This window comes from Bombina bombina, chromosome 6 (genome assembly GCF_027579735.1).
Source record: "Bombina bombina isolate aBomBom1 chromosome 6, aBomBom1.pri, whole genome shotgun sequence".
In the NCBI taxonomy this organism is placed as follows: Eukaryota; Metazoa; Chordata; class Amphibia; order Anura; family Bombinatoridae; genus Bombina; species Bombina bombina.
In genome coordinates, this window is record NC_069504.1 from 944,439,937 (window position 1) to 944,467,108 (window position 27,172).

At 34.4% G+C, this 27,172-nt stretch overlaps 1 protein-coding gene across 1 annotated transcript in view; it reads right to left on the minus strand.

Annotated features, from left to right (window-relative positions):
• Positions 1–12,070: 12,070 nt before the first annotated feature.
• Positions 12,071–27,172, minus strand: part of GABRG2 (gamma-aminobutyric acid type A receptor subunit gamma2) — a 286,835-nt gene continuing 271,733 nt past the window's right edge. The window contains exon 10 of the mRNA XM_053719588.1: positions 12,071–12,640. Within this exon, the coding sequence (XP_053575563.1) occupies positions 12,365–12,640 (276 nt within the window). The 3' untranslated portion in view covers positions 12,071–12,364. The remainder of the gene's footprint in view (positions 12,641–27,172) is intronic.

The following is a 27,172-nucleotide window of genomic DNA, read 5'->3' on the forward strand; positions in this document are numbered from 1 at the left end:
AAATAATCTCAATAAGGAATATCTGGTTTTGAAAGATTTTTTTTCTTATTAGCTACATAATACTGACTTGCATTTAGCTCACGTTAGGTTCTCTTTTGGTTGAGGATGGATAAAGGAAGTAAGCAAAGTGAGAACTGGCAGAACATTATAATGGACCTACGCCAACATAAAATCTATGTTTAACACTATAGGCAACAACATTAAATAACACACAGCTGAATTGTCCTTTACTCTATATGATGAATGAGGTTATTTAAAACTGATGAATTAGGTTATTTAAATCTGTAAAAGTTACCAGCAACTAACATTTTTATAAAATTGAGATTTAAATCAATCCGTTAAAAGAGCTATTTTAATATTCCGCAGATGGGCGGTGGTCACACAGAGTTTGTTGTGACAATGAGATCTAACTACAATATCTGTCACATTGCAGACTTCTTTATGAGATTAACTATTGGATATCTTTAATTGGAAGGTCTAGGGCTACATTGATTTCAGACTTGCACGAGCTGGCCTGAAATGCTAGTTAAGTAGCTGCAGTCTTAAGACCGCTGTTACTTATCATCTCCGCCACCCCAAGCCTGGTAGAGTTAAATCATCTCAATTAGATCTAATCAGGATGATTGACAAGCCTTCCTCTTGTGTGACTAGTTACAGGGGAGCAGGGGTGCGGCTGCATGATCAGCCTTGCCTGCCCAGCATTTCACAAATGAGCTCCATTTACAATTTGGCAGGTGGATGAGGTTTGCTGTCATAATCCTTGTCCACTAAGCCTTGCCGCAAGTGGGCAGCAAGAGTGGACTGTGAAACATCCCGATATGAGTGAGATGATTGCAATTAGCCTCCTAAAGTGTATTGTGGAGAGGTTAAGTACTTAACTAGTATTTCAGGCTTGATCTGATAGAGTCTGAAACTCTGGGACTCCGAAGCTGCTATTGCAGCTTGATAAATGTAGCTTCATACCTCAATTAGGAGCCTTTTTTTAACATGTAATGATAACAAGTAAAGACAAATGCTTTAAATACAATGAAATATGAGCTTTTTTAATTCTATATTGTATTTTGAACTTCATACATAATACTGCATTTGGGAATATAGATCTTAATATAGTTTTTAAACTGGAACATATTTTTTACTATATGCTATGAAACATGTGTCTCACAATGTCAGATAGTTGGCTAAAGGTGTTTGTTACTTTTCATGCTTTCTCACAGTGTTCAGCCTGTTCATAAAGTCCTTTACTTATATAGGTCTTATAAATCTATCTCACAACTCTAATGCTTGCACATTTACCTCAAAATACAGTCTAAAGCATAAGATATAGCAATATACAAGAAACTAAAAGCAAATACAAATTTAATGATACTGAATTCATCACATATTGATTTGTATATTCTATAAAAACTTTTAGCTACGCTAAACTTTGAGTTCCCAGTGGGATGTTGCTATCTACAAATGGCAGTTACATTTTATGTAAAGTAGTAGGGAACTCAAAATTCAGTCCAGAAAGATATCTGTTAGCTGTGCGAGCTGCTAGTCCCCAGATCCCAGGCCAAGAGAGGATTAATAAATCCAGGTCACGTAACAAAGAGCTATGTTCTGTAAAGCATGCCTAATATTTTTACTCCTGCTAATAAATAATATAATAGACATAATGTGTGCTCAAGCTCACAAAGCAAGAACAGTGCCACAAACTGCCTTCATACACTCACACACATATGTATGTATGTGTATATATATATATATATATATATATATATATATATACATACAGTGTATATATATATATATATATATATATATATATAGATACAAAAAGAGAAAAAAAGCCGGATACGGTCTTGAGTTAAATTAAAACGTCCAATTTATTGGTCAATGTTAAAAATTGACAGTACTCAAACGAAAAAAGTCTAACATGTTTCGGCACACGGCCTTACTCATAGACATAATTTTCTTAATGAAAACCGCCAGTATTTAAAAGCAGTAGTGAGTAACTATTGGTTGTCATTAATTGCTAACAGGTAACAAGTGATAATATACTTAAACAATAAGAGAACCCAACTAACAATGCTGTTGGATAAAAACATGATTGCTGCACAGATATATGGATTTAACATATATAGGTGGCATATAAATTCCAACAAAATTAATATTTAATGAAAATATACCATATATGTGGCAGCTAGTTTACATTCAATTGAATCAGCAAGTATATATATAAATGAATAAATCTATACAGACAGATTACAGTATACAAAAATAAACCATGTAAAGATTATATTGGTTCGCTGAAGCAATTTGGAAAATCACATACTTGTGATCATGCATACAATATTAATACATAAGCCTAAAACAATTTTAAATGGCTACTGTATATATGGGCTTTTGGAAAAACACCTCAGTTTCATACAATTTTTGTATATATTAATGATAGTCTCAAATATATTTAAATCTGTTGTTGATAACAATGTTAATAATAATTGAGCACAAAAAGGCAAATGAAATTAAGAAGATTGTGTTATAGAAGTACAAATACTCCTATTGGTGATGTGAACACATACAGGAGAAATAATAATTTGGTGCTTGGTGTATATCATTGATTCAAAACGGTTAATTACAAGGTGAACCTTGTGTTCTTAGAAAATATGTTTTAACAGCACCAATTCTCCTGTTAATGTAAACACCAACAGACACTAGTTGCTTATTGAAGAAATTATTCAAATTTGGATATGAGTTACTCAAAAGTGTGCTCAGGGGAAAACTTTGTAATTGGTTTAATATAAATGGAATAGTGGGGTGGGGGTTTAGTGCATTATGTTGTGGGCATATATAAACCCCTCACAAAATGAATACTGTTTGTGGTTGTCCTAAACAAATTATCAGATTGATACATGATCATATAATGTCTGGTGAATTATTCCCAAAAATTTATAATGTCATTGATGGAATTATATCCATCAGGGATACGCGATTTTAAAGTGAAGATCCAAAAAGCTTCTTTTTTCAAGAGAGCCTTGTTTCGATCGCCACCTCTATTTTGTGCCTGTATGTGGTCAATGACCATCCATCTAAAGGTTGTGTTACTGCTAGCATGTATCTGAATGAAATGCTTAGCCATATCAGATACAGGATCTGATCGTTTAATATCCGATAGATGTTGACGGATGCGTTCTCTAACCTCCCTTGAAGTGCATCCCACATATTGTTTTGGGGTGCATGTGCACCAAATCACATATACTGCAAATTTTGTGCGACAATTCACGCAACTTTTTACTGTATATGTCTTATTTGTGGTGGCGGAGGAAAAGACATTGCCTCTTTGAATAAAGCTGCAAGGGATGCATGCATTGTAACCACACTTGTACATGCCCCTAGTTTGCAGCCACGAGCTTGTTGTTGTTTTATCCTTAGGTAAAGCACTGGGGGAAATAATATTTCCTATAGTGCAACCTTTTCTGTAGGAAAACCTACATCCTTTGTCGATGAAAGGTACCAATCCCTCATCTGCCTTAAGCATAGGTAAATGTTTGCGAATGATCTTACAGATGTTATCATAGTCAGATGAATATTGAGTAACAAAGGTAACCCGATCACTAGTGGGATTGGTCCTTTTGGGTTTATTTGTCAACAAAGTTTTCCTGTCCAAACTATCCACTTCATTTTTTGCCTTTTGAATGGCTGTGTTTTGGTAACCTCTACTCTTGAGTCTGTGAGTAAGGTCTTCACTTTGTATAGCACAATCTTGTTTGTCAGAACAATTCCTTTTTATTCTAATATACTGTCCCTTTGCTATGGCATAGGGAACATTTAGTGGGTGGTTGCTTCTACCATGTAGGAGTGTATTGCCTGATATAGGCTTTCTAAAAATTTGTGTTTTTACATTGTTAGTACCGACCGGATTGCTTAGCTGAACATCTAGAAAATTTATAGATGTTTTGTTTGTTTCAAAAGTGAATTTGAGACCCCATTCATTTTCATTTAGATATCCAATGAACTCTTCAATGAGTGTGGGCTGACCAATCCAGATCAACAGTAGATCGTCTATAAAGCGATTGTAGCTTTTGATATACCGAAGGAAAGGATTCTGTTCCCCATATATCATGCTAAGTTCGAACCAACCCATTACTAAATTTGCATATGAGGGCGCAAATTTCGCCCCCATTGCTGTTCCTTGCAACTGGAGATAAAAGGAATCATCAAATTTAAAATAATTATGTGTTAATAAAAATTGCAACACATCCAAGATAAATTGAATAAATTCTTTAGTATAATTTGTTTTATTTTCCAAATAGAATTTAACAGCAAGGATCCCCATAGTATGGGGGATAGATGAGTATAAAGCTACAACGTCTACTGTTAGCCAAGAAAATTCTTCTTGCCATATAAAGCCATCAAAAATTTGAAGCACATGTTTGGTATCTTTCAAAAAGCTTGGTAAGGAAACAACAAGTGGCTGCAATATGCTGTCCAGCCATTCCGATAGTGGTTCGTTAGAAAAAAATTATAAAGAACTAGACAATATTTTAAATGACAGTATAGCGCAACTAAAAAAGGAGTTAGTGCAATCAAAACACGAAAAATACATGAGAGATCAAATGGATTATAGTCAAAATAAGGTTTATATTTGGCAAAGACAAAATAGAAATCGTTCTAGGGAACGTAAACGTAGATGGAGGTCCAACAGAGTAAATCAAAATAAAAAAGACACTTGGAGTGGTTCAGATTCAGGTGATGCCAGCAACTCAGATCATAGTAATCCTGACAATGAAGCCTATCAGGCTCAGGGGGCACAACCTAAATCTATACTAAAAAACTCCAAGGATCAGACATTAAAAACTGTATCCTTTACTTCAAAGGAAGTTGAGCATCCCACAACGTCAAATAAATATCAAACTGCATTAGAACAGACAGGTTCACAGAAAGAACAAACCGACAGTAATATACTGGATCAGGTTTTTCAGATTACCCCAATGAACCATGTAAATCGAGGGCGAGGGGCAAATACAAGGGGAAATCCAAATTTAAGACAACAACCCAGGTATACAACAAGGAGAGTGAGGGGTCAAAACAAATATCAGATTTGATGGGTGATACATGTATTTCAAATGGAAATGTTTTGAATCTAATGGATGAGTCTATTGACTCCACTTATGATGTCATCAATCTCACCAATTACAAATTGAATAAGGATGAGATCAAAGTACTCGGTTATGGACTAGGTTATGTCCCTACCACTAGGTTTAATTTGTTCCAAACCTTGGTAGATATAAATAAATTCATTCGAGCACTTACATTGAAAAAACATTTTTATTTCTCACAAGAGATTGGTGAACAGATTGACAACAGAACTGACCATTATGGTAGTTCATCTGAGAATATTCCAAATACTCTGAGTTTTGATTTTTCTGAAGTCAGGGATATCCAGGCTCTTATGTCATTGAATGAAGAGAATGCTGAATTAAATTTGGGCAAATGCAATGCCCATATTGGGTTTAAACCAAAATCTACGTTTTATCCTTTACAAACAAGGGGGGACACATTGGTTGCTTTCCAAAAAAGAATTGAGAAAGACCTGATTGATCTTGCCAAAAAACCCTTAAAAAGTAAACCCAATCTCACCAAACAAGAGAGAACTGCTTTGACTTCATTAAAGTCAAACGCAGATTTGGTGATCAAGCACGCCGATAAAGGTGGAAGTGTTGTCATCTGGGACTTAAAATCATATAAAGGGGAGATTATGAGGCAGCTTAATAATCCTACTGATTACAAGGTTTTACCTTGTGATCCTGTACACAAATTTAAAAAGGACCTCATCTCCCTTTTGGATGATGGCCTCATGTTTGGCCACATTGACGACAAAACTTTTGATTTTTTGTCCGTTGACAATCCCATTACCCCTATTATACATGTCTTGCCCAAGGTGCACAAAAGCACTGTGAATGTAAAAGGTAGACCGATTGTGTCTGGTATTGGTTCGCTTTGCGAACCACTATCGGAATGGCTGGACAGCATATTGCAGCCACTTGTTGTTTCCTTACCAAGCTTTTTGAAAGATACCAAACATGTGCTTCAAATTTTTGATGGCTTTATATGGCAAGAAGAATTTTCTTGGCTAACAGTAGACGTTGTAGCTTTATACTCATCTATCCCCCATACTATGGGGATCCTTGCTGTTAAATTCTATTTGGAAAATAAAACAAATTATACTAAAGAATTTATTCAATTTATCTTGGATGTGTTGCAATTTTTATTAACACATAATTATTTTAAATTTGATGATTCCTTTTATCTCCAGTTGCAAGGAACAGCAATGGGGGCGAAATTTGCGCCCTCATATGCAAATTTAGTAATGGGTTGGTTCGAACTTAGCATGATATATGGGGAACAGAATCCTTTCCTTCGGTATATCAAAAGCTACAATCGCTTTATAGACGATCTACTGTTGATCTGGATTGGTCAGCCCACACTCATTGAAGAGTTCATTGGATATCTAAATGAAAATGAATGGGGTCTCAAATTCACTTTTGAAACAAACAAAACATCTATAAATTTTCTAGATGTTCAGCTAAGCAATCCGGTCGGTACTAACAATGTAAAAACACAAATTTTTAGAAAGCCTATATCAGGCAATACACTCCTACATGGTAGAAGCAACCACCCACTAAATGTTCCCTATGCCATAGCAAAGGGACAGTATATTAGAATAAAAAGGAATTGTTCTGACAAACAAGATTGTGCTATACAAAGTGAAGACCTTACTCACAGACTCAAGAGTAGAGGTTACCAAAACACAGCCATTCAAAAGGCAAAAAATGAAGTGGATAGTTTGGACAGGAAAACTTTGTTGACAAATAAACCCAAAAGGACCAATCCCACTAGTGATCGGGTTACCTTTGTTACTCAATATTCATCTGACTATGATAACATCTGTAAGATCATTCGCAAACATTTACCTATGCTTAAGGCAGATGAGGGATTGGTACCTTTCATCGACAAAGGATGTAGGTTTTCCTACAGAAAAGGTTGCACTATAGGAAATATTATTTCCCCCAGTGCTTTACCTAAGGATAAAACAACAACAAGCTCGTGGCTGCAAACTAGGGGCATGTACAAGTGTGGTTACAATGCATGCATCCCTTGCAGCTTTATTCAAAGAGGCAATGTCTTTTCCTCCGCCACCACAAATAAGACATATACAGTAAAAAGTTGCGTGAATTGTCGCACAAAATTTGCAGTATATGTGATTTGGTGCACATGCACCCCAAAACAATATGTGGGATGCACTTCAAGGGAGGTTAGAGAACGCATCCGTCAACATCTATCGGATATTAAACGATCAGATCCTGTATCTGATATGGCTAAGCATTTCATTCAGATACATGCTAGCAGTAACACAACCTTTAGATGGATGGTCATTGACCACATACAGGCACAAAATAGAGGTGGCGATCGAAACAAGGCTCTCTTGAAAAAAGAAGCTTTTTGGATCTTCACTTTAAAATCGCGTATCCCTGATGGATATAATTCCATCAATGACATTATAAATTTTTGGGAATAATTCACCAGACATTATATGATCATGTATCAATCTGATAATTTGTTTAGGACAACCACAAACAGTATTCATTTTGTGAGGGGTTTATATATGCCCACAACATAATGCACTAAACCCCCACCCCACTATTCCATTTATATTAAACCAATTACAAAGTTTTCCCCTGAGCACACTTTTGAGTAACTCATATCCAAATTTGAATAATTTCTTCAATAAGCAACTAGTGTCTGTTGGTGTTTACATTAACAGGAGAATTGGTGCTGTTAAAACATATTTTCTAAGAACACAAGGTTCACCTTGTAATTAACCGTTTTGAATCAATGATATACACCAAGCACCAAATTATTATTTCTCCTGTATGTGTTCACATCACCAATAGGAGTATTTGTACTTCTATAACACAATCTTCTTAATTTCATTTGCCTTTTTGTGCTCAATTATTATTAACATTGTTATCAACAACAGATTTAAATATATTTGAGACTATCATTAATATATACAAAAATTGTATGAAACTGAGGTGTTTTTCCAAAAGCCCATATATACAGTAGCCATTTAAAATTGTTTTAGGCTTATGTATTAATATTGTATGCATGATCACAAGTATGTGATTTTCCAAATTGCTTCAGCGAACCAATATAATCTTTACATGGTTTATTTTTGTATACTGTAATCTGTCTGTATAGATTTATTCATTTATATATATACTTGCTGATTCAATTGAATGTAAACTAGCTGCCACATATATGGTATATTTTCATTAAATATTAATTTTGTTGGAATTTATATGCCACCTATATATGTTAAATCCATATATCTGTGCAGCAATTATGTTTTTATCCAACAGCATTGTTAGTTGGGTTCTCTTATTGTTTAAGTATATTATCACTTGTTACCTGTTAGCAATTAATGACAACCAATAGTTACTCACTACTGCTTTTAAATACTGGCGGTTTTCATTAAGAAAATTATGTCTATGAGTAAGGCCGTGTGCCGAAACATGTTAGACTTTTTTCGTTTGAGTACTGTCAATTTTTAACATTGACCAATAAATTGGACGTTTTAATTTAACTCAAGACCGTATCCGGCTTTTTTTCTCTTTTTGTATCTGTTTCGTTATCCCTTGCAAAAGCCAGGTCTTGTAGCGAACTTTCTGATTCCTGGTAAATATCAGGGATATTTCCATTTGTTCCCCGGACTGGGATTTTCGAAGTTGCCCTAGAAGGATTGGCCGAGCGGTGGAGCTACGTCACAGACGAGCACGGATTGGCTGGTATCGACTAAGGGGCGTGACAGGAAGTGCAGCCACGCCAGAGAGCGGACGCAAGGAGTGGATATTGCAAGAATTCACCGGTCTTCCAGAGGTGCAGCGGTGGCCGTGCCGTATGGTAAAGTTACCGGAGAATCATAAGTTAAACCCTCCATTCATTTATCTGCTGTAAAGAATCCTGTGAATCCTTACCCCTGTTGATCCACGATGTCTTTCCATTTCCCCACCGAGCTCAGGCATACTTCATTGAGGTCTTCAGAGTGACTGTTTGTCACGGCAGGAAACCACAATTCAGCCTTGATGTTTTTCTCTGTGTTTTCTATATATATATATATATATATATATATATATATATATATATATATATATATACACAGTATATATATATATATATATACAGTATATATATATATATATATATATATATATATACAGTATGTATATATATATATCGTGTATATATATATATATATATATATATATATATATATATATATAAAGATTGGATTAGCCGTGTTAGCCCAGTAGATAAGATGCTAAAAAAAAAAGTATTGCAGTATGCAGTGATACCTTTTTTATTGGACTAACATAATATTTCAAAGACAAGCTTTCAAGAGTTTTCTTCTCTTCCTCAGATCTGAAGCAATACTGATCAATCTGATATAGATACGCATCACAGATATGTATATATATATATATATATATATATATATATATATATATATATATATACTGTATATATATGCCAGTTGCATTAATTAAATTACAAAAAAATAGAAGATTCTGAACAAATTAAAAAGTTTTCTCTATCATGGCTTGGCAGGTATGCAGTTGATAAGTGGCTTATGGAAGCATCTAAACTTTTAATGAAGTAAAGATTTAACAGCCTCATTAACTGAATTCTCATCAACTTCTTCATGACCACCAAGAGCTCAGTTCATTCACAGTGCACTGGTGGCGATATTTTCAAGACATAAAAGCATTTTCTTACAACCAAAATGAATACAGATTTCATTATGCATTAATACTCTGCAGCTAAAAAAAATTAAAATAGAAACTGGGAGAAGGCATTAGTACCTCTTTAATGCACAAAGATTGCATGAAGATTGAGTTCCATAGTTTTAAGGACTGTCATGGTAATATTTTAACTGAACAAGTTGTAAATAAATAGATTTCCCACAGTAGCTTTATAAGATAAAGTAAATCATTTCAAGAATGTGTGGAATAGACATGAGGGTAAGCTAAGAACTGATTAGACCTAAAGGTGATTTTTTTAAAATATACTTTTACTTTAAATAATAAATTATTTAGTAAGTACTCAGTAGTATTTTGTAAAGAAGCTGAAACTATGAATCTATCTTGAAAAAAAATCCATACACTTTTACAGAATCTTTGTACATCTTATTTAGGGCCTCATTACAAGTAGAGAGCTAAATATCACTTTCGCAAAAGCAATATTTATGCTCCACTAAGTAATACCAGCGCACGCTAATGTGCTCTGGTATTACAAGTTGTGTGCAATGTGAATGTGAGCTCGCATTTGCATTACTAGGAAGCATTGCGCTCATGAGAGTGCTCTTCAATAGGCTCCAATGGGAGCTTCGTTCTCATGCAATGTGTATATAGACATATTAACACATAAATATATATTTATATAAGCAAATACATATATATAATTACTGGGAAAACACAGTTCCCATAGACCACTATGTAATGGAATTTTTTAGTGCCACACCCGCCACTTTTATCACCAAATAATTGCTTTTTGCAATTACTATTTTTTATTTGTTAATAAAGTATTTTACACTTGATTTGGGGGGCATTTGGTGGAAATCAATAAAATTAACCAGATATCTGATCTCTGGTTAATTTTATAAGCACTAAATGCTACCGTGAGCTCATGGTAGCAATAACCAGCCAATTGTTATAGCTGGTTATTTATTGAACGCCCACAAATGGGCGACTTTGCCCATTTTCAGGCACGCAGTAAATCAGCACTCTACTTGTAATTTAGCCCTAAGTATGTAAAATTTATTTGTGATTTTTTTTCAGTTTAATTGACAGAATCTTGTAGAAGCAGAAATAAAAATAATATGGCATTCTGACCTTGACTTTGTAGTAACAAATATGTAAATTGCCGAGCTCAGTAAAAAATTGACTTCCCATTGTATAGAGTTTTTAAAAGACATAATTTAAAATCCTAGCGGTGCATATTAAAATATCAACACAACTGATAGCATCAATGGAGAATCACATATGGGACTAATGTACAATCCAGTTATAAATGTAACAATTGTTAGGAAAACCAAAATGTTTTAGACTATAATGGAAATTGTGGCTGAAACAAGTTGCTAAATTAATGGACTGCTCTGAATATAATCTAGCCCAGGGTCTAGGTCATTGGAACCTATATTTTAAGGATAGCTAAACAACTACAACCCAGAATTCTATCAGATATTTCTCAAAAATAAATATATTTTTGGATTCGGGTACCATTCACTTACACCATTTTTAAAAATTAAATATCAGATAGTTTACTATTATTGTTTACCATTACCTATGTCTTTTTTAAAAATACAAATGGTATACAATTTAACAGAAATTATCTTAGGTTTAGTACTATGGTACAAACAAACCAATATTTTGATAAAATCATAACCTCAATTAAATGGCTCAGCAATAACTATTTTTTACACTAATGTGTTGTTGTGATCTAAAAATAATTCTATGATTGCACACAAAAAAATATTTGCAATTGTCAAAGTGATTGCCGGCTGATGGCAAATATACAGTAGAAAATGAAATAAACATATTCCATTAGTCTCTAAAATCTGACAGTGCCCTTTGGCAGGCAGGTATTTTTAAATTATTAAAAAAAAAAATAAAAAAAAAAGATTGCTTTGAGTTTAATACTGTAACCTTAAGGCATATATACAATGGTACAGTTGAAGTGCAATGAGATTTTTCATGCATGGAAACATAGGTGATTGTAAAAAATAAATGCAGATGGATAATATCCATCTAAACATATCACAAAAAGACATGAAGGAAATTTAACACTGCATGGCAAAGTATATTTGCTCTATTTTGACCCTAGTGTATGCATGCACTATGTTTGCTATGCACTATAAGATAAAGGTAATAAAATATATATACAGCATAATACATGTGGTCATTATATAGATGAGGTTTCTACTTCTTTTTTTTTATAAAAAAAGTTTAATATCTTTGCTTTTCCCCCATAGGCAAATTAATATATTTTGTTTTAAACTAAAAATTGACATACTTGAAATAAATAATAATTTTTAAAAAAAAAGGAATTCATATGTTTATAATAACAACAATAACCAGACAGAAGGATGGCGCATTTATATAGAGCATTGCATTTCTTAAAAATATTTTATATTATCCCAACCACTTTGTTAATTTTTGTATTCAGTTTATGGAAAATCATTTTCCTATATTTAATTTTGTGTGTAAAATGTATATTGTTTTAAGGCCCATGTCAATTTTCCATTTTCATGATATGTTGTTGAGTTTTAAAGGTACATATACGATACCCAATAAACCAAATTAAACAAGCAGAAGGCAGTTGGGAAGAAAATCCGTGAGTAATTGTCCATTTTGGCAACACGAATGTGTATTCTTCCATGCCTCCATGCACCAGTTCGACAGTCGTCAAAACAGCAGAAGAAACTAGCACAATCTTTTCCATCAAGACATTCATATCCATATTCTTCCTCTCTCTCTTGCAGGTGTGAAGCATTATTCATCTGAATAGTTGCTGAACGTGGACGAATATCAATGGTTGGTGCCTAGATGTATAGTATTAAAAAAGGAAAACAAGAAAGTTTAGATAAAACATAATTAAGACACAATTCAAAGTTTCAGAATAATAGAAGGCAACTATTTCAATATGAAGAATTGCTATTGAATTCCAATTACAATATTTTATTTTAAAAAAAGGAAGTTAATTAAATATTAATATCTTATAATATTAAATATTTTTTTTTTTTAAAAGCTTTGTATTATCAGATTTTGATGATTAACTCAATAGTGAAAAGTGGTGTGTTTTGGCTAAAGGCAGAACATATTCTTAAATATTTTTAGAAAATTAATATTTAAAATATAACATGAATCAATACCCTAGTGAAACTGTGTATATTTTAGGTACAGTGGGGCAAAAAAGTATTTAGTCAGCCACCAATTGTGCAAGTTCCCCCACTTAAGAAGATGAGAGAGGCCTGTAATTGTCATCATAGGTATACCTCAACTATGAGAGACAAAATGTGGAAACAAATCCAGACAATCACATTGTCTGATTTGGAAAGAATGTATTTGCATATTATGGTGGAAAATAAGTATTTGATCACCTACAAACAAGCAAGATTTCTGGCTGTCACAGACCTGTAACTTCTTCTTTAAGAGGCTCCTCTGTCCTCCACTCATTACCTGCATTAATGGCACCTGTTTGAACTTGTTATCAGTATAAAAGACACCTGTCCACAACCTCAAACAGTCACACTCCAAATTCCACTATGGTGAAGACCAAAGAGCTGTCTAAGGACACCAGAAACAAAATTGTAGACCTGCACCAGGCTGGGAAGACAGAATCTGCAATAGGCAAGCAGCTTGGTGTGAAGAAATCAACTGTGGGAGCAATAATTAGAAAATGGAAAACATACAAGACCACTGATAATCTCCCTCGATCTGGGGCTCCATGCAAGATCTCACCCCGTGGGGTCAAAGTGATCACAAGAATGGTGAGCAAACATCCCAGAACCACACGGGGGGACCTAGTGAATGACCTGCAGAGAGCTGGGGCCAACGTAACAAAGGCTACCATCAGTAACACACTACGCCGCCAGGGACTCAGATCCTGCAGTGCCAGACGTGTCCTCCTGCTTAAGCCAGTGCATGTCCGGGCCCGTCTGAAGTATGCTAGAGAGCATTTGGATAATCCAGAAGCGGATTGGGAGAATTTCATATGTTCAGATGAAACCAAAGTAGAACGTTTGGTAGAAACATAACTCGTTGTATTTGGAGGAGAGAGAATGCTGAGTTGCAACCAAAGAACACCATACCTACTGTGAAGCATGGGGGTGGCAACATCATGCTTTGGGGCTGTTTCTCTGCAAAGGGAACAGGACGACTGATCCGTGTACATGAAAGAATGAATGGGGCCATGTATCGTGAGATTTTGAGTGCAAACCTCCTTCTATCAGCAAGGGCATTGAAGATGAAACCTGGCTGGGTCTTTCAGCATGACAATGATCCCAAACACACCGCCCGGGCAATGAAGGAGTGGCTACGTAAAAAGCATTTCAAGGTCCTGGAGTGGCCTAGCCAGTCTCCAGATCTCAACCCCATAGAAAACCTTTGGAGGGAGTTGAAAGTCTGTGTTGCCCAGTGACAGCCCCAAAACATCACTGCTCTAGAGGAGATCTGCATGCAGGAATGGGCCAACATACCAGCAACAGTGTGTGACAACCTTGTGAAGACTTACAGAAAACGTTTGACCTCTGTCATTGCCAACAAAGGATATATAACAAAGTATTAAGATGAACTTTTGATATTGCCCAAATACTTATTTTCCACCATAATTTGCAAATAAATTCTTTCCAAATCATACAATGTGATTGTCTGGATTTGTTTACACATTTTGTCTCTCATAGTTGAGGTATACCTATGATGAAAATTACAGGCCTCTCTTATCTTCTTAAGTGGGAGAACTTGCACAATTGGTGGCTGACTAAATACTTTTTTGCCCCACTGTATGTAAAAATAGTTACCTTTGGCTCAACAGCATATAAGAATAATTATATTTTATATCAATTCAAATAAATAAGATGATTCAATAAACTTTGCATTTAAAAAAAAATGGAAAATTGTGATTTTTAAAACATCAGTTCATTTATTAAAGAAATACTAAACCCAATTTTTTTCTTTCATGATTCAGACAGAGCATGCAATTTTAAGCAAATTTCTAAATTACTACTATTATCAATTTTTCTTTGTACCTTTGCGATCTTTATTTGAAAAGCAGGAATATAAAGCTTAGGAAATATATAGCACTTGCTTATTGATGGCTACATTTAGCCACCAATCAGCAAGCGGTACCCAGGTGCTGAACAAAAAATGGGCTGGCTCCTAAGATTTAAATTACTGCTTTTCAAATAAAGATAGCAATAAAATGAAAAAAAAAATTATAATAGGAGTAAATTAGAAAGTTGCTTAAAATTGCATTCTCTATCTGAATCATTAAATAAAAAAATGGGTTTAGTATCCCTTTAATTTATTTACATTATTTTACTATTACTATTGTATTGATTACTATTGTTGCTTACATTGTTCTATAAAAAAGAGAATAATTTAAGCGGAAATACTGGCGCTGAAAGCAGGGTAGTACACAAATACAATATACGGGTAACCTAAAAGGCTCTACCTTAGCAGAAATATAATCGTTATAAAAGTTAATAAATGGTAATAGCCTAATATATATCTTAGAAAATATATTTAATAGTGTAAAATTACAATACAATAAAGATTATAAAATCAGTGTTAATAAAATCAGTACATATATACTAAAAAGTAATTAATGGGGCCCTTTAAATTAGTTTGAAAAAACATACAGAAAGGGGAAAGATTAACCACAAATCTATATATATATATTGTGATTGAGGATAGAAGAAAACTATACTCAAATAAATGTAAGTATAAAGAGGGCAGAGATATTCAAACAGTATAAATAAAAACAAATAGCAATACAAACAGACTTAATAACTGGACGTCCAGCGTAAAAACCAGGGGTTAAAACAGTAATAATCTGGAGTTAAAACAGTAATAACCTGAAAGTGCACTATAGTGAACAAAAACACTCGTGACTAGATGATCATACTAATAGCATTGGATCCAGCTAATGGGCGAGTGAGGTACCTTGCGCTAATCTGTGGAGCACAGATTGAATATTGTTTGTCCTGTAGGTGGGTGATCCTCTGGAGGTGGGTGTGTACTCTTAGCGTAGTCCACTTACATCACCCTTTCTGAAAATGTCCAGCTGATTTCGGGAGGAACAGAATGTAAACGATCTCTGGGGTAATAGCAATCCTTTAGATGATGGTAGATAGTAACTTCAAGGCACTCTTATTCCGTGGTGCTTAGTGCAGGTACTAGATCATCTGGCAGTATATTCAATTTGTAGACTGGTGCGCTCCCTCAGAGGGCTGTATTCAAATTCACAGGCCTTGGGGGTAGTGAGCCAGGCGTTGGTAGTTGTCCTGTGTGCTTTTTCAACACAATAGCGATCCTTTTGGCGGCTGTATCAAGTTAACAAGCCTTAAAGGAGTTCAGCTTAGCAGTAGTTCTTCTTGTAGGAAATGAGACACAGTCATCAACCGGTTTCTCCCCTCACTTGGGGCTTTTTAAAGATGTGACATTTTTCCCCCTAAAACCTGAGACCTTATATCTATGAGCCCTTTCAACTTTTGTGTGCAATAGTTTTTTAATAATTTTTAATAGATGGTGTTTTTATTAGTGTAAGTTTGCTTTGTAATGTATTTTTAATGTGTTTTGTGACACTTTTTTTTGTTTCGTGCAACACTTAAAGGGACACTGAACCCAATTTTTTTCTTTTGTGATTCAGATAGAGCATGCAAGTTTAAGCAGCTTTCTAATTTACTCCTATTATCAATTTTTCTTTGTTCTCTTTCTATCTTTATTTGAATAAGAAGGCATCTAAGCTAACTAGACAGCAAATTTTTGATTCAGACCTTGGACAGCACCTTTTTATTGGTGGGTGAATTTATCCACCAATCAGCAAGAACAACCCAGGTTGCTCACCAAAAATGGGCCAGCATCTAAACTTATATTCTTGCTTCTCAAATAAAGATACCAAGAGAATAAAGAAAATTTGATAATAGGAGTAAATTAGAAAGTTGCTTAAAATTGCACACTCTATCTGAATCACGAAAGAAAAAAAAATGGGTTCAGTGTTTCTTTTACCAGAGCTCTGAGGATAAGTTATCATACTAGCATAAATCGCTATTGCACTCAAGCGATCATATTTAATTTCAACTTGTAATATGAGCGGTAAACCCGATGAGCACAAACCCCCAAGATAAATCCCTAATCACTTTTGCCTAGCTGTTAGTGCTCCACTCATAAACTGGCCATTATTTGCTGTTAATTAACATCTAGATTGTAAATTCCCATGGGAACAGGGCCCTCAATCCCCCCTGTATTTGTTTGTTAATCTTTGGTGTCTTTTATATTGTATTGTACTGTCCTTTTATATTTGTACCCATGGACAGTGCTGCAGAATCTGTTGGCACTTTATTAATAAATAATAATAATAATAATGTTTTGCCGATTAATAAAAAACTAATAAAAAAATCTACTGTTAGCAACAATATTCCAAAAAATATACCAAATCACGATAACTACTAGGGGCGTGATTACATATACGGCGCAGGCTTCAGCACAAGCGCTGCAACCTGCACCACCCGTAATTTCACCTTGCATATCGGGGTATTACATATACGGCGCCGGCAGCTCATAAAGTGCTGTAAGTCGGAGAAACGAGCGTAAATACAAATTTCTGGAGTCACCAGTGACTTAAGGCACTTTAGAAACTGCCAGCGCGTAAGAAAAGTACAGAAAATAACAAATCTTCCGTAAAAGTCTAACACGCCTCCCAAAAATAAGCCCGACACGTAAAAACCCCTATATCCCCAATCCCCTCTCTCACTACTAATAATAAATGTATTAACCCCTAGACCAACAACCCCCACAACGCAATAAGCCTAATTAAACTATTAACCCCTATATCCACAATCAAACCCACAACGCAAGTAATAACTAAATTATTAACCCCTAAATCCTCCAACCCCAACCTCGCAAACTACCTATTAAAACTATTAAACCCTAATCTGCCATTAACCCACAACACAATAAACCTATTAAAGTATTAACCCCTAAACCGCCAAAGCCCACAACCCAATAAACCTATTAAAGTATTAGCCCCTAAACCGCCAAAGCCCACAATGCAATAAACCTAACCCCTAACCTAACCCCCCCTAAATTAACCCCCCTAACCTAACACCCCCTAAATGAACCCAAATTACCTAATTTACAAAATACTAAAGTTACTATTAAATTAAAAAAAAACTAACACTACTTTAAAAATACAAATAAACTAAGTTTAAATTAAAGAGACAGTCTAATCAAAATTCTGGAGTAGACTGTCCCTTTAAGCTACAATTACAGAAAATAAAAAATCTAAGATTACAGAAAATAATAAAGAAAATTACCAAATTTTACAAAAATTATACCTAATCCCTATGAAAATTAAAAAGACCCCCAGAATAAAACACCCCCTAATCGAATAAACTACCAGTAGCCCTTAAAAGGGCTTTTTGCAGGGCATTGCCCCAAGATAATCAGCTCTTTTTCAAGAAAACACAACCCCCCCTAACAGTAAACCCCCCCCACCCACCAAACCCCCCCAAATAAAATAACCTAACACTAAAATCTTAAACTACCCATTGCCCTGAAAGGGTATTTGTTGGGAATTGCCCTTAAAAGGGCATTCACCTCTTTTACTGCCCACCTTATCTAAAAAAATAAAAACAATAAAAAAATCCCTTAAAAAACCCTGTCTAACCCCCAAGTGGGGTTATAGACACTTATCATGTGTTAAAAATAAATCCCACATAGAGTTTTCAGCAACATATCTGGTCCATGATAGATGAAGGGTAGAAAAAGGTTTATTAATGAAAAAACAGCTAAATGTTTATATTTTCAACATCCTAGAACACCTCTTTTTCATCATCTACCCAAGTTCCATAAATTCCTGGAGGATATTAGAGGGTGGCCTATTGTTTCAGGGATTGGATCTTTGCTGTGACCCCTTTCTAAATGGGTGGATTTAGTTTTACAACCAATGGTGACAAAACTATGGAGCTATTTGAGGGATACTAAACTAACAATTTGCTTAAGATTTTGACCGATGAAAATTGGAGACCAAACTATTTTGTTTTTATTCCACTATTCCTCGCAATTTTTATTTGAAAGCCATAGATCACTATTTGATTAACTATGTTATTTTTTCTGAAGCACAACATGGTTAATCCCTTTCAATTGTACAGTAATTGTTGGAGCACAACTTTTTTTCATTTTGAGGATAATTTTTATCTCCAGAGGTGTGGGATTGCCATGGGGGTTGAAGAAATTCATAACATGGATAAAAGTAAGTATTATAGTTAATTTACTGCACATTTGATAGGCTTTGGGCATTTGGAAATGGCAACCATATAGATGCATGCATGCATATTATTATTATTTATTATTATCGGTTATTTGTAGAGCGCCAACAGATTCCGCATATCTGAGAATATTTTTGCAATGAATAATGCAGCTTTATTTTGTCAAAGGAGCATATTATTTTATGTTTTTCCTTTTCACTGATTCCCCTTTCTCTCTGAACAAAATAACCCCTGCTTACTAATCACAAACTAATACGCAGATATAGCATGAACTCTGTTTGCACATGCGCAGTTAAGGAAAGAGACTAGGGTAGCTGTGCCATCTTGTATTCCCTTAAATTTAGTACTGATTCATCTTAGTTACTAAGTAATAATTTATTTAACAGGCATTTAAACAGATAGACATTTACTTCTTTCTAATCTCTATCTAATAGCTTGATATAAATAGATATTTATATATAAACAAATATATTCATACATAAACTACCTTGTATGCTCACTGATCTTGCAAATAATAATTTCCCTATCATAATTGTTGATACAAATTGAATAATCCACCTTAAAAGAACAAATGATTACAGAGAAGGCAAGGGAAGAGGGGGTAAACAAAGGCTCACAGATTAGCTAAAACAGTTTTAACCAAATCTTCCTCGGGAGATAGTGGAACAAATACTAATTTTAGATGTATATTACAACAAAAGGTAGCAAAATAAATAATTAATGTATTTTGCAATAATGTTTCACTTTTAATAATGAATTATTTTATGCATTGTTGAAATGTTGAGTTTAATGGTTCTTTAAGTTTTAACATAATATTTGGATATGGCTATATCCTTTTTTCCTTTCCTCTCTTTTTTTTAAAGTTTTTCTTCATTATCCAGTGAAGAATATATACTTATAATATATTTAACTGTTGCTTTTTCATACTTGATAAGAGCATGTTTAATTATATCTTAGATTCATATGCAGATTAGTATTTATTTGTTATAATCTTCTTCATGTCTACTCAATAGAAATATTGCGATGATAGAAGCTGTCTAACCAATCAATCCTGTGAAAAATAAGAAATCTCCTAGCCCTGACATATTCCGATTTATAACTTTGTTTTCCCAAATTACATCTTTGTAACATTATTATTTGCATGCTCCGTTTCAGGAGAAATGATGGGGTTAAATATGATAAAAGATTTTGAAATATTGTAAAGTTCTATGTTAACACTTTTGTTGCGTAGTAAAGATTTGAAAATCTATAATAACATTTGACTTAAAATTAATTGTTCCAGTCTATTGTAATCAATTCAAATTAAGGCAGATAATGTAACAATGCCTTTTAAATTATTTTTTTATTTACACAGTTGACTCTGTCATTAAACGTAGAGGGATTTTATCAGATTTAGATGGATTTATATGGAAGCAGGTTACAGAAATCTGAATTGTAGGATGGATTTTGAATCAGTTTCACCACTCAATAAGATCCATGAATCTAGAGTGGTTGGGCATAGGATTTGTTATTCCAAATTTCAAATAGTAAATAGTAGTAGGCAATAATTTGTCTATCTTCCTTATTATGGACTAGATTGCGAGTGGAGTGCAAAATTGCTCTAACGCAAATATGCGCTGGTATTTAAGGTCAAGACATTACATAGAAGCTTTGAGCTCAATAGAGCGTGCTTCCATAGACTCCAACGGGAGCCTCATTCTCATGCACAGTAATGGGTAGCAAATTAAAATATATATGAATATGAATATATACCTATATATTTATGTGTTTATATGTGTATATACACATATTAACACATAAATGTACAGTATATGTATATAAGCATATAGATATATATTTACAGGGAACACACAGTCCCCAAAGACCCAAATGTAAAGGCACACCACATCCATCATTTTTAAGCCCTAAAAACTGCTTTGCGCAGTTATTTTTTGTTTTCAAATTTGTTTTGTTTTTTTAAATAAAAAAACTACACTGCACTTAAATTTGGGAGCATGTGGGCACATTTTGAAATTAACCAGAGATCTGATCTCTGGTTAATTTTTGGAGTGCTAATTGCTACTGCAAGCCAATATCTATTTATGTGTTTATATGTGTATATATGTCTTTAAATACAAAAATATATATGTACACATATAAAAATATCCATCGTTAGAGATGTTTATTTATGTATCACTATGTTAAAGCCCTTTGCTTTAACAGAACACCTAAGACCTCATATCTCTAAGCTCTTAAAACTTGTGTGCAGTATATTTTTTTTATCATTTTTATTAGATGGTGTTATTATGAGTGTAACTGTATGTGTAATGTATTTTTTGTTTTGTGCAACTTTTTTGTTTTATGAAACAAATAACCAGAGCTCTGTGGACACGGTAATCATTCTAGCGTAAATCACAATTGCGATGAAGCTATCATGTTTACTTTCAATTTGTAATGCCAGCGGTAAACCCGACAAGCACAAAAAAAACAAAACAAAAAAAAACCTAAAACCAGACTGCCAGCCAGAAGTAGGGACAAAGCAGAGCAGGTGCAGGATTATCAGACCCTGTATTGTCTAGTATAGGAGAGCAGGAGGGTGATGCAGAGTGAGGAATATGGAGACAGAGAGGGGTCCTGTGATATCAACGCCATTTGGCAGGATTAGTGCATGTAATAGTGCAGTAGTGAATGTATTTTTTTTATAGAAATACTTGAAATACCTGTGTTCTTCACTTAGATGTCAAATTAGAAAGAACATTTTATTCTATCTATCTATCTATCTATCTATCTATCTATCTATCTATCTGTCTATCTTTCTGTCTGTCTGTTTGTCTACAATGTATTAATATTTATAACTATATATATTCATATAGATATATTTATAGATCTATAGCTATATATTTTCATTATATTTATGTATATATATATATATATATATATATATATATATATATATATATATATATGTGTGTGTGTGTATATAAATATATATATACACACACATAAGTATATAAATATATATTTAAAATAAAAAAAACATTTTCTTCTAAGTGATCCTTTGGCTTTAGCACAGATGTGCTAGCGCACCTTTGGGTTGGAATGTGAGAAAAAGCCAGAAGAAGCTTTTGGAGATAACCCCATAGATGTCAATAGGGAAAGGGAGTTAGCAACGCTATGCTATCTGACCTTCAGATGTAAGCATGCTTGAGTCTCACACATTTTACTATCAACATGTAATACGAACACAAGAATAGGAGCACTATTGATTAACTTGAGCACAGTTAGTGCTAATATTTTGTTGCTCCACTTGTAATCTAGCCCTATATGATTTAATTTTGCACAGATTTAATAAAAGTCATTGTTATTTACAATGATTGATATATTTTGCAGTACCCTCTAGAGTATTTATATGACAGTTAAAAATATTACCTGTTAAGAGAGTGGTAGTCAATACTAGTGAGTACCCCCCATAAAAAAGGCCCTGTATATATATATATATATATATATATATATATATATATATATATATATATATATATATATATATATATATATATATATATATATACACAGTGGATATAACAAGTCTACACACCCCTGTTAAAATGTCAGGTTTCTGTGATTTAAAAAAAATGAGACAAAGATAAATCATTTCAGAACTTTTCCCACCTTTAATGTGACCTATAAACTGTACAACCCAATTGAAAAACAAACTGAAATCTTTTAGGTAAAGGGAAATAAAAATAAAAAACTAAAATAATATAGCTGCATAAGTGTGAACACCCTTTTATAACTGGGGATGTAGCTGTGTTCAGAATTAAGCAATCACATTCAAAATCATGTTAAATAGGAGTCAGTACACACCTGTCATCATTTAAAGTGCCTCTGATTAACCCCAAATAAAGTTCAGCTGTTCTAGTAGGTCTTTCCTAACATTTTGTTAGTCGCATCCTACAGCAAAAGCCATGGTCCGCAGAGAGCTTCTAAAGCATCAGAGGGATCTTATTGTTAAAAGGTTTCAATCGGGAGAAGGATACAAAAGAATTTCCAAGGCATTAGATATACCATGAAACACAGTGAAGACAATCATCATCAAGTGGAGATGCAACAGTGACATTACCAAGAACTCGATGTCCCTCCAAAATTGATGAAAAGACAAGAAGAAAACTGGTCTGGGAGGCTGCCAAGAGGCCTACAGCAACATTAAAGGAGCTACAGGAATATCTGGAAAGTACTGGCTGTGTGGTACATGTGACAACAATCGCCCGTATTCTTCATATGTCTGGGCTATGGGGTAGAGTGGCAAGACGGAAGCCTTTTCTTACAAAAAACATCCAAGCACGGCTAAATTTTGCAAAAACACATCTGAAGCTTCCCAAAAGCATGTTGCAAAACGTGTTCTGGTCTGATGAAACCAAAGTTTAACTTTTTGGCCATAATTCCAAAAGATATGTTTGGCGCAAAAACATTGCATATCACCAAAAGAACACCATACCCACAGTGAAGCATGGTGGTGTTTTCTTCAGCTGGAACTGGGGCATTAGTCAAGGTAGAGGGAATAATGAACAGTTCCAAATACCAGACAATATTGGCACAAAACCTTCAGGCTTCTGCTAGAAACCTGAACATGAAGAGGAACCTCATCTTTCAGCATGACAATGACCCAAAGCATACATCCAAATCAACAAAGGAATGGCTTCACCAGAAGAAGATTAAAGTTTTAGGATGGCCCAGCCAGAGCCCAGACCTGAATCCAATTCAAAATCTGTGGGCTGATCTGAAGAGAGCTGTGCACAGGAGATGCCCTCGCATTCTGACAGATTTAGAGTGTTTTTGCAAAGAAGAGTGGGCAAATCTTGCCAAGTCAAGATGTGCCATGCTCAAAAAATCATACCCAAAAATACTGAGTGCTGTAATAAAATCAAAAGGTGCTTCAATAAAGCATTAGTTTAAGGATGTTCACACTTATGCAACCATATTATTTTATTTTTTTATTTTTATTTCCCTTTACCTAAAAGATTTCAGTTTGTTTTTCAATTGAGTTGTACAGTTTATAGGTCACATTAAAGTGGGAGAAAGTTCTGAAATGATTTATCTTTTACATCACAGAAACCTGCCATTTTAACAGGGGTGTGTAGACTTTTTATATCCACTGTATATATATATATATATATATATATATATATATATATATATATATATATATATATATATATATATATATATATATATATATATATATATATATATATATATATACACACAGGTATATATAATAACTATCATCTATCTTTCTATCTATCAATCAATATATAAGAGTAAAAGTAATAGAGATATAGAAATATTTTATTGAAAATTAGCAAATCTAGGCAAGTATCCCCACTGTTTCCAATATAACAGGGAACTCTGGGTAAGATATGCAATTTAGATATACATTATCTCCTTCACACTTTGCCTCATGTGCAATGCTAAATGCGGGCAAATGTCATCCCCTGTCTGTCTGGACCATGTTAAATCTAGCCCACTGAATAGTTATACATAAAAATGGATGTGAAATAAAGTGTAATGTACTCCAAAGCTGCCTCTACAGGTTGTTTGGATAACATTTCTTAACACACTGCTGCAGCAAAGTGTCAAGACAAGTGCATACTCCTTAGCTTCCTTTAATAGGTCCTTATTGAAACAGGTCAAGTCAACCAAAGAGACCAAAAGAAAGAGGTAAGCATTCTAAAAATAAAGGTACCATCCTTCATTCATCAGTTTAAAAAACATAAAACTGACTAATAGATACCTTTATTTCACAGCGGCTTTAGGACTGACTTAAGCACTTTTAGACCCCATGACACAGCTCATTTTTTTCAGTGAGGTGACGTTTCCACCTCTTAGCCAATAGTCGTGCTTGCCCTTTGGCATTATGCCATAGGCAATCAAAGATATTGGCTAAGAGGTGGAAAGGTCACCTTATTGTAAAACTGAGCTGTGCTGTGGGCGACCAGAGGTGCTTAGGTTGGTGCTGAAGCCATGGAGAAATAAAGGTACATATTTATCAGGTTTTTTTTAAACAGATGAAGGAAGGTCACTTTTATTTTTAGTGATGGTAAATCCTAGCGTTTTTTGAACACAATAATTTGCCATCATTTTAAGGTATTTTTTTTTAGGGATTTTTTAAATCTATTGTTATTATTTTATTTTTTTAATGAACCCATACAGCCAAACATTCTATATAAAGCTGTGGGGACTGGACTCTTTCTACTCAGTTATACTGAAGTGCACAGGATGACTACCATTTGTGAAATTAAAAGCTGTGATAACAAACCTTCTGTGTTGGTGTTTTTCTAGTCACTACACAATTGGGAGAGAAGCCAAGGCCTAGATTTAGAGTTTTGTCGGTAAGGACCCGCGTAGCTAACGCCGGCTTTTTTCTGGCCGCACCATAAAAATAACTCTGGTATTGAGAGTCCACATAAAGGCTGCGTTAGGCTCCAAAAAAGGAGCGTAGAGCATTTTTAACGCAGCTTCAACTCTCGATACCAGAGTTGCTTACGCAAGCGGCCAGCCTCAAAAATGTGCTCGTGCACGATTCCCCCATAGGAAACAATGGGGCTGTTTGAGCTGAAAAAAAACCTAACACCTGCAAAAAAGCCGCGTTCAGCTCCTAACGCAGCCCCATTGTTTGCTATGCGTAAACACTTCCTACGTCTGCACCTAACACCCTAACATGTACCCCGAGTCTAAACACCCCTAGTCTTACACTTATTAACGCCTAATCTGCCGCCCCCGCTATCGCTGACCCCTGCATATTCTTATTAACCCCTAATCTGCCGCTCCGTAAACCGCAGCTACTTACATTATTCTTATGTACCCCTAATCTGCTGCCCTAACATCGCCGACCCCTATATTATATTTATTAACCCCTAATCTGCCCCCCACAACGTCGCCTCCACCTGCCTACACTTATTAACCTCTAATCTGCCGAGCGGACCTGAGCGCTACTATAATAAAGTTATTAACCCCTAATCCGCCTCACTAACCCTATAATAAATAGTATTAACCCCTAATCTGCCCTCCCTAACATCGCCGACACCTAACTTCAATTATTAACCCCTAATCTGCCGACTGGAGCTCACCACTATTCTAATAAATGTATTAACCCCTAAAGCTAAGTCTAACACTAACACTCCTCTAAATTAAATATAATTTTAATCTAACGAAATTAATTAACTCTTATTAAATAAATTATTCCTATTTAAAGCTAAATACTTACCTGTAAAATAAACCCTAATATAGCTACAATATAAATTATAATTATATTGTAGCTATTTTAGGATTAATATTTATTTTATAGGCAACTTTGTAATTATTTTAACCAGGTACAATAGCTATTAAATAGTTAAGAACTATTTAATAGTTACCTAGTTAAAATAATTTCAAAATTACCTGTAAAATAAATCCTAACCTAAGTTACAATTAAACCTAACACTATACTATCATTAAATTAATTAAATAAAATACCTACAATTACCTACAATTAAACCTAACACTACACTATCAATACATTAATTAAATACAATATCTACAAATAACTGCAATGAAATAAACTAACTAAAGTACAAAAAATAAAAAAGAACTAAGTTACAAAAAATAAAAAAATATCTACAAACATAAGAAAAATATTACAACAATTTTAAACTAATTACACCTACTCTAAGCCCCCTAATAAAACAACAAAGCCCCCCAAAATAAAAAATGCCCTACCCTATTCTAAATTACTAAAGTTAAAAGCTCTTTTACCTTACCAGCCCTGAACAGGGCCCTTTGCGGGGCATGCCCCAAGAAGTTCAGCTCTTTTGCCTGTAAAAAAAACATACAATACCCCCCCCAACATTACAACCTACCACCCACATACCCCTAATCTAACCCAAACCCCCCTTAAATAAACCTAACACTAAGCCCCTGAAGATCTTCCTACCTTATCTTCACCATACCAGGTTCATCGATCCGTCCTGAAGAGCTCCTCCGATGTCCTGATCCAAGCCCAAGCGGGGGGCTGAAGATGTCCATGATCCGGTAGAAGTCTTCATCCAAGCGGGGCAGAAGAGGTCTTCC